The 14,956-nt window shown below is 38.4% G+C and overlaps 1 protein-coding gene across 26 annotated transcripts in view; it reads right to left on the reverse strand.

Annotated features, from left to right (window-relative positions):
* SEL1L2 (SEL1L2 adaptor subunit of SYVN1 ubiquitin ligase) overlaps window positions 1–14,956 on the reverse strand; it is a 149,088-nt gene that overhangs the window by 70,417 nt on the left and 63,715 nt on the right. For 15 of the 26 annotated variants that reach the window (XM_035302850.3, XM_078371381.1, XM_035302842.3 and 12 more), the window contains one exon: window positions 11,334–11,502. The exons of 4 other annotated variants lie outside the window; for them this stretch is intronic. In XM_035302850.3, coding sequence (XP_035158741.1) covers window positions 11,334–11,502 — 169 coding nt within the window. Of the gene's footprint in view, window positions 1–11,333; window positions 11,503–13,119; window positions 13,164–14,956 lie in introns of all 26 variants that reach the window. 7 more of the 26 variants (XM_035302844.3, XM_054256893.2, XM_078371380.1 and 4 more) reach the window with 2 other exon arrangements.

Below are 14,956 nucleotides of genomic sequence, written 5' to 3' on the forward strand. Positions count from 1 at the left end.
AAAAAAAAAAAAAAAAAAAGAGAAGGGATGCTTCAGTCTAAGGAAGGGATACAAGGTTCTCCAAGCAAAAGGCAGGAGATGCCTGGTATATCAGAGGGGCAGGATCTTAGCTCTGGCTGGCAAAGACTCCCCACTCTTGGCCCTGGCTGGCAAAGACACTCTTGTCTGAGCACAGCACAGTAAACCTCAGAGCCACAAGATTCCAAAAAACATGAGGACATGGGCAACAGGCATCTTCAAGATGGCCAGCGTACACCTAGGAGAGGAGGAAGGAATTGCTTTAATTTTGTTATTGGTGGGGTGCGGTGGCTCGTGCCTGTAATCCCAGAACTTTGGAAGGCCGAGGCAGGTGGATCACTTGAGGTCAGGAGTTCCAGTCTAGTCTGGCCAACATGGTGAAACCCTGTCTCTACTAAAAAATATGAAAATTACCTGGGCAGTGGTGTGCGCCTGTAGTCCCACTTACTTGGGAAGCTGAGATGAAAGAATCGCTTGAACTCAGGAGGCCAAGGTTATAATGAGCCATGATGGCACCACTGCACCCCAGCCTGGGCAACAGAGTGAGACTCTGTCTCAAAAAAAATTTTTTTTCTGCCTAAGGCTTTTCCACCTCCCAGAACCTTTCTAAGATGTGGGGGAAGGCACAGAGAGAGAATACTCATAATAACTTGCCTCATAGAATGACGGCTCAAAATCAGTTTTGTAGAATTCAAGGAAAATGAAGAAATTAAAGTTTACCTGACACAGTGATATTTTCCAAAAGTTTATATAATGCTTTGTAATTTTTTTTTATATACCACAGCTTATAATTGGTTCACCAGCACAAAGGATGTATCTTGTCCCTTGAGATAACAGCTACTGACAGTTATACTTCGTAATTTTTAAAACATCATCACCAGTTTACAGATGGGGAAAGCTGGTTGTGGGAAGAGTCAGACTTAAAGTCATAAACATACTTCCACAAAGTGCCCAGGTGCACACGTGTGCACCCACACACATACTACTTCTCACATACTCTCTCTCTCTCACACACACACACACACACACACACACACTCTCTCTCTCTCTCTCTCATACACATACAGCCTTTTACAACATTATAGGGCCTCTTGAAGTCCATTACAATACTTAGTGAAATATTTGATTAGAAGAACCACACTTGATGCCGTTTTAAAGGAAAGGCATTTGGGATTTGATGCCTCATTAACAAGACCACAAAGAATAAGGAGCTCGTTTTTTTTTTTTGTTGTTGTTCCTGACAAGCAGAGTTGCTAATTTTCCTTTTTAAATTAAATTTAAAAAATTTAAAATTTAAAAACTATAAAAAATTCTTAACTGAAAAGCTTTTTAAAAATTATTTTGAATACTTCATGTTATCCAACCAATTTAACACCAGGCACTTTCAGGATGCAATTTCTGCTCTGAGTTATCTGTTATCTATACTCATAATTAAAGGGGAAAAATAATGGAGAAAACCTAATAATTTGTGTGTGGAATAGTAATAGCTCCCATGAAAATGCTTTTAGAGAGTGAAAATAAATTTTGAAACATTGGGCCTGTATACATATACATATGAGAAATGATTTACCACTACAAATTTCTATCCATGGCTTTTACTTTTATTTGTAATTCTTTTTTGGCTTTCCAAATGTATTGGAATAAAAATTTTCTTTTTCTTTACTCTGTTGCCCAGGCTGGTGTGCAGTGCCAGTTCCTGGGTTCAAGTGATTCTCAGGCCTCAGCCTTTGAGTAGCTGGGATTATAGGTGCATGACACCATGCCCAGCTAATTTTTGTCTTTTTGGTAGAGATGGGGTTTCACCATGTTGGCCAGGCTGGTCTTGAACTCCTGACCCCAAGTGATCTGCCTGCCTCAGCTTCCCAAAATGCTGGGATTACAGGCATAAACCAGCACACTCAGCCTTTGTTTATTAAAATAGTAAAATACTATGATACTGATTGATCGAATTTTCTTTAATATAAGGTGGTTCAGGACAGGGCATGGAAACAGTCAAAATAAAAAGGGATATGACTCACCTAATGGGAAAAATGATTTACAGGAAACACTCTCAATAGTGTCATGTAAATGAAGTATTACTTTCAATAAACAACCCATTACTTAAAATACTTGTAACGATGTACAATAAATTTATTTTAAAAGAAAAAATGTATTTATAGACCTGTTTTTCAAATTTTTCATCCATTGATTAACTTGTGTTCTCTATCTCATGTTCCTGCATGTTTGTAGCTTTGAGAAGTAGTATGAGCGCAGACTTAAATCAGACTGCCTAAATTTGGAATGTCATTTACTAGGTACCAACTACACAGGCTTGGGAAGAGTATTTAACCTCTCAGTGCCTACATCACCTCGTTGTAAAATGGGAATTGTAATAGCCCCTTTTTCTTAAGGGCAGTGAGAAAATTAAGTACAAGAACAGAAAACTGCCTAGTACCTAAGTGCTTTGTAAGTTTCAGCTCTTATTCCAATGTAATTGATATTGCTTTTGATTCTTGTTTCACGAACCATATTTCTTTCTGCTAAATTAAAAGGTTTTGAAAATGAACTAAGTCCTTGTCACAAATACACAATAATGCATAATTATAATATTAATAAACAATAACACAATCCCTGTTATTTCCAATTTTGTTGAGTAGATCTTTGAAGAGATATTTTCTTTCTACATTTAATACAATTTGTTTACCATTTCTCAGCAATACTACTGGCATTATTTATGTTTGACAATGATCTGGAGATTGCAAATAAACTTGATTATTGTAAATATCTGTGCTCTTATTCAAGCATATTTGAGTCGATTGCATCTTTATTTGACTAAACTCTTTGCTGAGTCATTCTTTCTTGGATGAAATGTTATTTTTAGTAATGGATCGTTATTCTTCCTCCTCATCTAGGATTATATCTTCCTGACACATAAGGGCAAATGTGAAGAACTCTTCTGATGCATTATTCACAAAATCTGAAGCTGAAGCTGGTTTATATTAAGTACAATTGAAATTAGATTTTTAAAGAGGGATGTAGTGTCTGTGTAGGGTAGATTTCCTGCAGAGGAAAATAACTTCCCATTTTTATCTCGTTGTATCATTTTAATGATGAAAGCACTTGATTTTCAGTCAGACTAAGAGATATTCACCTTGCTCACTTGTTAATTTTTTTAGCTCTATATGATTCTTTATGTGGTTTGTGAGGTAAATATAACTTGAGATTCAAACTAATGGAACGTACAACCCAAGGTATTGATTGATTGATTTTTTAATTTACATATTAAGGTTTCAGATTTTACTGTGAAACATACCCAGGACTGAGAAATGCAACACAGGGCATAGGAAAGAACCAAGCAAGTATAGGCTTTCAAGAGAAATTTAGAGCTTTGCAGAGTGGATGGCACTAGAGGGTTACTCCCCTTTCCCACTGGCAACAGGACTGGGCTGTTACATTCCTGCCTCAGTTAGCCAATCGATATAGGCCACCACCAGGCTATCATATTTAATCAGCAGCACTTCTATTTCTTAGTGGCCATCAAACAATGGTGTATCTTATAACTTATGACATCTTAAATTTGACAGAAACATGGTATACGAACTTGAAATGAGACATTTCTCTTTAGTTACTGTTTTGGTGGCATTCCACAATTTTTATGTAGTATTTTTATTATCAAACAATTATAAATATTTTCAAATTTCTATTCTAACTTATTCAAACAATGTTTAGAAGTGTTTATTACTCTTTCCAGACATAAAAGGATTTTTAAAAATTGTCTGCTTGTGGCTTGTAATTTTATTGCTTGGGATTAGAGAGCACAGCAGAATCACATAGATTCCTTGGTTTATGTTGAAACTTGTTTTGTGGCCTAGTGTGTGGCCAGTTTTTATACAGGTTCTTTTTTTGTTTTTGCTTAAAAAGATTGTCTATTCCTGGCTGGGCACAGTGGTTCACACCTATATGGGAGGCCCAGGTGGGTGGATGACTTGAACCAGCCTGGGCAACATGGTGAAACCCTATCTCTACTAATAATACAAAAATTAGCCAGGCATAGTAGCACCTTCCTGTAGTCCCAGCTACTTGGGAGGCTGAAGCACAAAAATTGCTTGAACCCGGGAGGCGAAGATTGGAGTGAGCTGAGATTGTGCCACTGCACTCCAGCCTTGGCCACAGGGTGAGACTGTCTCAAAAACACAAAAACAAACAAACAAAAAAAGGGCTTATTGAATTGAATACCATATATTATTAAACTGAGCTTTATATATTCAAATCTGTTTAATTTTTAGTAAGTTTTTGTTTGTCGAATATCAATTTCTAAGAGATGTGTTAAAAAATCTTCAACGATTGTGGATTTGTTCATTTCCTATTGCAAGACTGTTAATTTTTCTTTTTATACTTTGAGATTGTGTTTATAGATACATGCTTATAGTTATCACAACTTCCTTGTGATTGTTCCTTTGAACATGATGTGGTGATTCTCTTTTTCTCCTTATTATTGACTTTATCTTGATGTCTATTTTGTCTGAAGTTAATATGAGCTTTCTTTGGATTAGTGTTGCATGGGATATTATTTCTACCCAGTTAACCTCGGTTTTTGTGTGTCACGTTTTAAATATGTTTCTTACAAACAGCAGATAGTTGAGTATGATATTTTTCTTTTGGTCTAAGAGTCTCTGTTCTTCACCTTGAATTTTTTTTCTGGGCTGCATTCAGGACAATTTCTTCTGATCCTTTTGGTAATTTGTTAATGTTCTCTTCTACTATTTCTGATCTTCTTAAGCCATCCTTTGATTTTTAATTTGAATGAATGCACATTTTCTTTTTATTTTTTTTTGGACAGGGTCTCACTCTGTTGCCTAGGTCAGAGTGCAGTGGTGTGATCATGGCCCACTATAATCTCAAACTCCTGAGCTCAAGAGATCCTCCCATCTCAGCCTTCCAAGTAGCTGGGCCTGCTGGTATGTGCTACCATGCCCCGCTAATTTTCTTTTTTTCATAGAGACAGACTCTCACTATATTGCCCAAGCTGTTCTGAAATCCTTGGGCTCAAGGGATCCTCCCACCTTGGCCTCCCAAATGGCTGGGGTTATAAGCATTTCATTTTTCTTAACTCCAGTTGGTTCTTTTACATGGCTGCTTATTCCTTTGTCAGGATGCCTTGTTTTCATGCTTTTTAAACCATTTTAAAATGTCTATATCCTGTAGACTTTTGGAGGTTGTTCTACTCTATCAAGACTTGAGGTGCTGGCCACCCATGGTGGCTCATGCCTGTAATCCCAGTACTTTGGGAGGCTGATCATTTGAGGTCAGGGGTTTGAGACCGGCCTGGCCAAAATGGCAAGACCTCATCTCTACTAAAAGCATAAAAATTAGCCGGCCATAGTGTAATCCTACCTACTTGGGGCGCTGAGGCAGGAGAATCGCTTGAACGTGGGACACCGAGGCTGCAGTGAGCTGAGATTGCTTTACGGCACTCCAGCTTGGGCAACAGAGTGACACTCCGTTTAAAAAAAAAAAAAAAAGACTTGGGGTGCTATGCCTTTTATTATGCATGTGCAGGCAAAGTGCATGAACACTGACTCACTGAGTAGAATTTTTTTCACTTGTGTATTTTCTTTTCTTTTTTTTTTTTTTTGTGAGACGGAGTTTTGCTCTTGTTACCCAGGCTGGAGTGCAATGGCACGATCTCGGCTCACTGCAACCTCCGCCTCCTGGGTTCAGGCAATTCTCCTGCCTCAGCCTCCTGAGTAGCTGGGATTACAGGCACACGCCACCATGCCCAGCTAATTTTTTGTATTTTTAGTAGAGACGGGGTATCACCATGTTGACCAGGATGGTCTCGATCTGTTGACCAGGATGGTCTCGATCTCTTGACCTCGTGATCCACCCGCCTCGGCCTCCCAAAGTGCTGGGATTATAGGCTCACGCCACCACGCCTGGCCCACTTGTGTATTTTCTAAAATTTTCTTGTGAATTCCTCTCCAGTAAGGCTGCTTCTGTGAGAATTGTGAGATCGTTTCTCCAGAGTGAGTTTGTGTTGCTTCTGTCAGGTTTCCAGAGTCATCATTTTATTGATTGAAGAAAAATTTTATATGTTAAGATATTGGTTTAGAAGTTTTCACCCAAAAAATCAAGTGGCATAAATCTAAATCCAAATCTGTAAGAGGCTCAGGGCTGTGGTGAAGGAGAGTTTTTTCCCTGTGAGAGCTTCAGTAGAGAGCAAGCTTCCTTGATATTTGCCTACGATGGCAGGTGGTGATTGGTTGGTTGTCTTGTTTTGCCTAATCTTCTCTTTTGCTGTCTGAACAGCTCTATGAGACTCCTAACTTTATTTATAGCTCTTCTTTCTGATTCCCTTCTCAAAAGTCCTAATGTCTTTTTTCATTCCCCAATCTGGGACTTAAAATACAAGGCTCAGCCTTTACCAGCTCTGATTACAACTCGGCAAAACATCAACTACGTACTTATTCTTCATTATTTCTCACATTTGAGGATTTCAGTTTCTTGTGAGCCCAGTTATGACTTTAAAACATTTAAAGTTATGGTATATTTTAGGCATCACTTTTAGGTATTTGCAGCAAGAGTATTTTCCTATTGGATTAACCCACTATTTTGCTAGAATGGGAGACCTTTAGTAGTTTTCTTTTAAAATCATTTCGCTTACATAAAACTGTGGGTTGATTACAAAAAAAACCTTTTAGTAAATACTAGGAAAGGTATAAAATGGTGAGCAGGCTGGGTTCCTTGATAAGCAGATCCTAGGAAGAGGAGTCAGGGTTTTTGTTAAGAAGTGACCTTCTGAACCACAGCTAAAGAAGTTGGACTAGGCAGAGGGAGAAACACCTGGCTGACCCCACAGGTGGAGCTCTGTAGAGCTAAAATGGCCTGTTAGCGTTATCTCAGGTTAGGGTGAGATGATCCTGCCTTTATACTCCTGCATTAATTGCCCATTGGAAGTGAGCTACCCCAGGAGGGAGGCATGACCTTGGCTATGCAGTTCTCTGTACCTGAAAACAGTCCCTTCAGAGACTGACTGCCAAAGGCTGTCTACAGACTGTACTCCCAGCAACTGCATAACTAGTTCCTCATTGAAAGGGAGTCTGAACAGCACTTCACAGTGTCCATCCTGAATATGCCAAAAAATAATCAATACAATGGAATGCAAATGTTAAATTTAGCCTAGCTGGTCATACGCCCCAGAAGCAGCAAAAAGAAATGCCAAGACTGACTTAAGTCAAGGTTCCAAGATACTTCCCTTCAACCAAGAGCACAACAGTGATTGGGTATGATCATCAAAATTAATGATGATTAATTCTAAGGGGTGCCAGGAAGGACATGGCCTGTAGTGTCCCAGTGGCCTGCAGGAAAAGGCTCCACTGTTTCTACTGTATGACTGGTATTTGATTTGTCTTGCTAACAATTTAATACAGATAATTATTCTTTTAGACTTCATTCTGACTCATATGGAAGAATTAGTCGTTGAAGTTATGGTGTTAAAATGCCCTGAGGAAAAGTGAACATGCCATTTTAAAAAAGGTAATGGATGGGAAAGCATTGTGTTCAGCTATAAAATACTATCCAAATGTACTCTAAAAACGTTAAGCCTTATTATTTTTATGTAGCACTACATTATAATATAGCATACAGAGAATGCTAAATTTGGAGTTAGAAGATCTAGTTTACATCCTAGCTCTCTACAGAAAGAATTCAACTCAATGTAATTCAGCAAATATTTCTTCATTCCAACTATGCGACAGATACAGTGCCAGGCACAGATCTTCCCTTTTAGCAATGGGTGTATAAATGCTATTTGTTATATGTGAGAAATTCTGGGTAAAGAGACAAGTGGCAAAATTCCAAAAATGGTTAAACAGTTTTCTCTGTTTTTAAAATGTAGATAAAGTTATTTATATTCTGGAACTATAACTTGATGTTAATCTCTTTAATTTTTAGAACAGATTATTATATGTGTTTTGTGAGCATTCCATTAAGAATATTTAATCACTAAGAATTAGAATTTTTGAGAGTAAGTTAAATCCCATTTCTCTTTTGTGAAGGATTGGTAGGTCTGTGGAATAGCATTTATAGATCTATATATCTCTCACACATATTCTGTGCACAAAATGTTGAAATGGGAATTAAATGAGAATAGAGTTCAATAAGGTTCTGAGCCAGTCTGATAATCATGTGTAACCCATATTCCTGTTACATTCCACAGTTTATGAAGTTCAAACTCTCCTCTAGGGAAGGTAACTTCTCCATGGCTTCCTCTACTTTCTTAACTCCTAAGTAAACTGGTACTGTTCCCAACTATGTTGCATAGACCCACAGTGAAACTTCCTATCTCTTTGAGTTGTCCCAAAAGGATATTCACTCTTACAAAACATTTATGAGGAAAGGAAACTTTATCTAATATTTTATAGAGCAGAAAGAGAAGATGAGTTAGGAACAAAACCAACTTTTCATGGTTATGTTAGACATTGCTGATTTTAAAATATCAGTTGGAATCCCCCAACTTTAAAGTTTCACTAACTTTCAGCAGCCAATCACCATTTTTTTTGCTCCTCATATCCGCTGTTTTCATAGTTCCTCTCCTGTTCTTTTCTTCTCACCCTTTCAAAAACAAAATGGCAACATTTCTCTTCCTCATTCTACAGGGCAATGCCTTTCCATCCTTGAAGGCTTGGCATCAGCTCACACTGGGCTTCTGTGTTGGGGGGAGGTGGGAGAGCAGGGGAGGATGTATGCCAGCCACAAATGCTTGTTAAGACATGACCCCAGGCATGTCTTAACAAGGCAGTGCACATTGTATAAGACATTCTGGTAAATACAATTTTCTCAGCCACAACACATGCAGATTTTTAACTTATCTATATTTGGTCAGATATTCCTGACCAAGTGATTACATCTACCTATTCACCAATAAGACACCCAGTCACCAATAAAACTCTAAAGATTAATGGTGGATTATTGTGGGCCGTAGGTGCTAAATTTGGCCCATCTTGCCAACTTCTCCAACAAGAACATGGGTAAAAGATCGGAAGTGATATGCTTGTCAAAATTTCAAAAGCTAGGAGAGAATAACTAATGAATTCATTAATGTAATCAATGGGTTGGAATAATAGTCCATATGAAGTTTAATCCACATAAATGTAAGGTGCCTGTTAATGTAAAATATGCATAGTGAAGTTTAATACACATAAATGTAAAGGGTTGCACTTAAATTTAAAAATGTAGACAAACACATAAGGGTTAGGAGACACCTGCCTGTGATGGTCAATTTTGTGTGTCAGCTTGGCTTGGCTATCATCCTCAGTTATTCAAACAGGAATCTAGTTGTTGCTATGATGCTGTTTTGTAGCTATGATTAAAACTCATCAAAAGGAGATTATTCTAGATAATCTGGGTTGGCCTGATTCCATCAGTTGCAAAGCCTTAAGAATGGAACTGAAGCTTCTCTGAGGAAGAAAAAAATTCCACCTATGGACAGCAGCTTTAGCTCATGCCCAAGAATTCCAGCCTGTTCTCCCTGATGCCTGCTCTTTAGATATGGGACTTGCCCCACCAGCCCCACAGTCGCATAAGCCAGTCTCTTGCAATAAATTCCTAAATATAGACATCTCCTACTGTTTTTTTTTTTTTTTCTGGTTGAATCCTGATGGTTACACTGACTTAGTACTTTTAGGTGAGGACTTCTAATATTCCTTTTTACTCTAAGATCCTGAAATTTTACTTTTACTAACTATACTTCTACTGTGTGCCACTAAAAGCTCTTTATCCTTCTAGTTCATGCCATCTAATCTCCCCTGTCTGGAAAGCCAGGTGTGTTTCATGTCTTCTAATTGCTCTTTTTTTTTTGAGAAAGGGTCTCCCTCTATCACCCAGGCTGGAGTACAGTGGCCCGATCTCAGCTCTCTGCAGCCTCTGCCTCCTGGGCTCAAGTGATCTTCCTGCCTCAGCCTTCCAAGTAGCTGCGATTACAGGTACATGCCACCACGCCTGGCTAATTTTTGTATTTTTGGTGGAGACAGGGTTTCACCACGTTGGCCAGGCTGGTCTCACACTCCTGACCTTAGGCAATCTGCCCGCCTCGGCCTCCTGAAGTGCTGGGATTATAGGCATAGGCTATGGTGGCCAGCCTTCTGATTGCTGTTCTAGATCCCACTCCATCCTGCCCTGTGCCTTGGGACTCTAACCCATAAGAACTGCATCACATCAATGGACTCCCTTTCCTTCCTGCTTCTGAAGAGCTTTGGCTGAAAGGTATCACTAGCAGAAGGCATGAAAGGTAAGCAGAAAGTGAGGTGGGGCTATTACTTCCCTGCCTCCTCAATCTGTGTCTCTGCAGGCTGGCTTTGTCCTTGACCTGAGGCCGTAGTTCTGTCACAGAGCCTTCCCTACATATCTCTGGTGGCCACTACTACCCTATGGCACTTTAGGGCCATGGGGTAGTAATGCCAGTCCTGCTACTGGCCCCAGGGGGAACTTTGTGGTTTCCCTATATCCCGTCTACACCTTTAGAAATAGTCTCTTTATTAAACTGTTCTCAAATGATTCAATTTAAATGTGCCATTTGTTTCCTGCTAAATCCCTAACTTCAGTTAGCTAAGCATGTCAACATTTCTATGTAATATCTAGAGCCAATTCTTCAACTGGGCAGTGAACCAGTCTTTTGGAGGTAAATGTGAGGAAAAAATACCCTTAAAATATTAAGAGTTAAAAATTTAAAAATCCTTGTCAAAGCAGGACTCAGAAAAAACAGAGATTAACATTGATGAGTTCATCCAGCCCTAAAACTATTCTCTTTCTCCTCCCTAACCACATGGGTCTCAATTTCTATCTATTGCTCTTACTAGCAGCAATTATTTTTCCGTATTTACTTGCATCAGAAGAACACAATTTCTGATTATCAACCTTCCTTATTATCATCAGTACAAATTCTGAATCTAAAATTGGGGGTAACAGCCTGGGCAACATAGCAAGCCCTCATCTCTACTAAAAATTTTAAAAATTAGTTAGGTGTGGTGGTGCATGCTTATAGTCCCAGCTACTTAGGAGGCTGAGACAGGAGGGTCTCTTGAGTCCAGGGTGTGGAGGTTGCAGCGAGCCATGGTCATGCCGCTGCACTCCAGCCTGGATAACAGTGTGAGACTCTGTCTCAAAAAACTGAAATAAATCAAAATAAAACAAAGGTAGAAGCCTGAAGAATTTAATGTTTTGGGGTGTATAAATATTTATGACTAAATCCTAAGACTTCTCAGAAAGCAGCTCTAAAATTTGATTTTAGATTGCATGTAGTCATTTTAAATTTACATGTGAGAAGATATTCTACTTACAATGATTCTTATTTCTCTTCAAGATATCTTTATTTTGAATTTCTTTTATTGTTATTTTATGTTGATTCTTCTTTTTTTCTAAGAGATTTTCTCTTTTATTGATTATATTACTTGATGTTCTTTGTTCCAATATGTGTGATAAATATTGTTTGATTTTGTTCCCTGATACCTACAAAGAAAAAGACTGTTGTTCATTTTGTTCACATGTGAGTTTTTTCAAACGAAAAAACAAGAAAGTGAAAAATTCATATATTCATGGCAAAAATACAAGCTTAATGCAATTACTCTAATTCTTGCTTTTTTCAAATCAAAATGACAGATGGCTTACTTCACTTTAGATCCATATGTTTTATGAATAAAGCCTTTTAAACCTATTATATTATCATCTGAACTGCAAAGCCAAGCATTAAAAGCTAAATGTTATAAATAAAATAGCAGGAGAATTTCACCAATTTACCCTTCCACTGGTAAGTTGTCATGGTAATGCCAATTGTGTTAGCTACAAAAAATGAAGACATTGATATGCCTTACACATTACAACCAATTTATAATGGGTGGAAAGTATGGAAAATCTTGTGACTGGCTTTAAAATAACAATATTTCCCAAGATATTAAAACAATATTTCCCATAAGTCCTTTTCAGAAGTTATTTAATTATAATCAATCTTTTGAAAGTAGGGTAATAGGTTTAGGGGGTTATTTCTGAGTAGTAGAATACAATGCAATAATTAAGGAAGAAATTAAAGCTTTATGAAAGTACAGATTCATGATTTACCTACATATTTTTCAGCGTAAATTATATTGGAAGATTAAATTTTTTCCATTGTCAATTATTACTTCTAAGAATAGCCAAGATTTTTTGTTTGCGTCTTTTCTTTTGTTTTTTTTTTTTTTTAATACAGTTTAAACTCTTTCTTTTCAGGATGACCTCCTGGCATGCTTAAATCCTTTGAGGTTGTAGCAAAGACATGAGAGCAGTGATCCAGGGGCCAGAGCAAGCAGAGACATGAAGCCATGTAAAGAACTTTTTAAAAAGAGCTTTAGGCCAGGCATGGTGGCTCATGCCTGTAATCCCAGCATTTTATGAGGTTGAGGTGTCTGGTTGGCCTGAAGTCAGGAGTTCAAGACCAGCCTGACCAACATGGAGAAACCACATCTTTACTAAAAATACAAAAAAATTAGCCAGGCATGGTGGCATGTGCCTGTAATCCTAACTACTTGGGAGGTGAGGCAGGGGAATCACTTGAATCGGGGAGGTGGCAGGGAGGTGGAGGTTACAGGGAGCCAAATCATGCCACTGTACTCCAGCTTGGTGACAGAGTGACTCTCAAAAAATAAAAAATAAAAATAAAAATACTTTAATTAGATCTAACTCACGTATTATAAATTAACCCATTTACAGTGTATAATTCAATGGTTTTTTAGAATATTCACAGACGTGCAACCATTACCACAATTTTAGAACACTTTTATCACCTTAAGAAAAAACCCCACAAATCCTTTAGCTATAACCCTCCCTGTACTCCTATCCTCCCTACCCCACCCCTATACAACCTCTAATCTATGTTTTATCTCTATAGATTTCTCTATTGTGGACATTCATATGACTAAAATCATATAGTATGTGATTTTTTTTGTGACTGGCTTCTTTCATTTAGTATTTGTTTTCAAGGTTGACCTGTGTTGTAACATGTATCAACACTTCAATTCTTTCTATGGCCAAATAAAGTAATATGCTCCATGCTGTCATTCAGGGACCCAAGCAGATATTAAATAGATACTGTACCAGCTTCAACATGTGGATTCCAGTGACTCCCGGAGCATCAATATCTAGCAGACAAAAAGGGAAAGGGGTTGGAAGACTATGCGGAAAAAAAGTTTCTCTTTTGTTTTGCTGTTTTGTGTCATTTGGTTTGCTTTGCTTTCTTTAATAGGCCAGACCTGGAAAGGGAACATAGTGCTTTCAGCCACTTCCTTTTTTTTTTTTAATTTGAATGAAAATTTATTGGATGTTTAGCAAGTACATAATAACTTAGTAAGCATAAGTTTTTTTTTTTTTTTATTAATTTCCATAGGTTTTGGGGGGAACAGGTGGTATTTGTTTACATGAGTAAGTTCTTTTGTGGTGATTTGTGAGATTTTGGTGCATCTATCACCCAAGCAGTGTACACTGAACCCAACTTGTAGCCTTTTATCCCTCACCCTCTTCCCACCCTTTTCCCCTGAGTCCCAAAGTCTATCCTATCATTCTTATGCCTTTGCATCCTCATAGCTTAGCTCTCACTTATGAGTAAGAACATCCAATGTTTGGTTTTCCATTCCTGAGTTAAGTTACTTCACTTAGAATAATATTCTCCAATCCCATCCAAGTTGCTGTGAATGCCTTTAGTTCATTCCTTTTCATGGCTGAGTTGTATTCCATCGTATATATATACTACAGTTTCTTTATCCACTCATTGATTGATGGGCATTTTTTTTTCTTTTTTGAGAAGGAGTTTCACTCTTGTTGCCCAGACTGGAGTGCAGTGGCATGATCTCAACTCACTGCAACCTCCACCTCCTGGGTTCATGCGATTCTCTTGCCTCAGCCTCCCAAGTAGCTGGGATTACTGGTGCCTGCCACCACTGCAGGCTAATTTTTGTATTTTTAGTAAAGACAGGATTTCACCATGTTGGCCAGGCTGGTCTCTAACTCCAGACCACAAGTGATTCACCTGCCTCGGCCTTCCAAAATGTTGGGATGACAGGCGTGAGCCACCACACCCAGCCTCCATATTTTTGCAGTTGTGAACTGTGCTGCTATAAACATGTATGTGCAAGTACCTTTTTTGTATAACGACTTCTTTTCCTCTGGGTAGACACCCAGTAGTGGGATTGCTGGATCAAATGGTAGTTTTACTTTTAGTGTTTTAGGGAATCTTCACACTATTTTCCATAGTGGTTGTTTCAGTTTACATCCCCACAGCAGTGTAGAAGTTTTCCCTTTTCACTGCATCCATGCCAACATCTATTATTTTTTAATCTTTTTATTATGGCCATTCTTGCAGGAGTAAGGTGGTATGGCATTATGGTTTTGATTTGCATTTCCCACTTTCAGCCACTTTCTATTAGCCCCACCTAACTGCAAGGGGGCTGAGAAGCATAATCTATTGACATATCTGGAAGAAGAGAATATGGACTTTGATGAGCATCCTTCATTCTCTGGTATAGTGGGATTATTATATGTTATTGCCATTTAAACAATGGTATTTAACTTTTCAATTCAACAATAACTAGCACCTAAGCTGGGAGGCAGGACAAATTTGGCAAATGCCTGTGATTGTCTGATGTGTCTACTGCCTTCTTTTACAGGGGTCAGTGTTTCTTAACTTTGGGTTTCTCCCTCACCTAGAACAACAGCAGAACACAGACAGTGAGACCAAGTATTAGAGGGCCTTGGAAGACAGGGAGGGTTTCTCTGACTCTCCAAGGCATACAGAGATTAAATACTTTAATAACAAGCATTTATGGAGCATTACTCTCAGACCCTGCTCTCAGAACTAGGGATACAGCCATAAACCAACCAACCAACCAACCAACCAACCAACCAACCAACCAACCAACCAAGTATCTGACCTCTTGCA

This window comes from Callithrix jacchus, chromosome 5 (assembly GCF_049354715.1).
Source record: "Callithrix jacchus isolate 240 chromosome 5, calJac240_pri, whole genome shotgun sequence".
Lineage (NCBI taxonomy): Eukaryota > Metazoa > Chordata > Mammalia > Primates > Cebidae > Callithrix > Callithrix jacchus.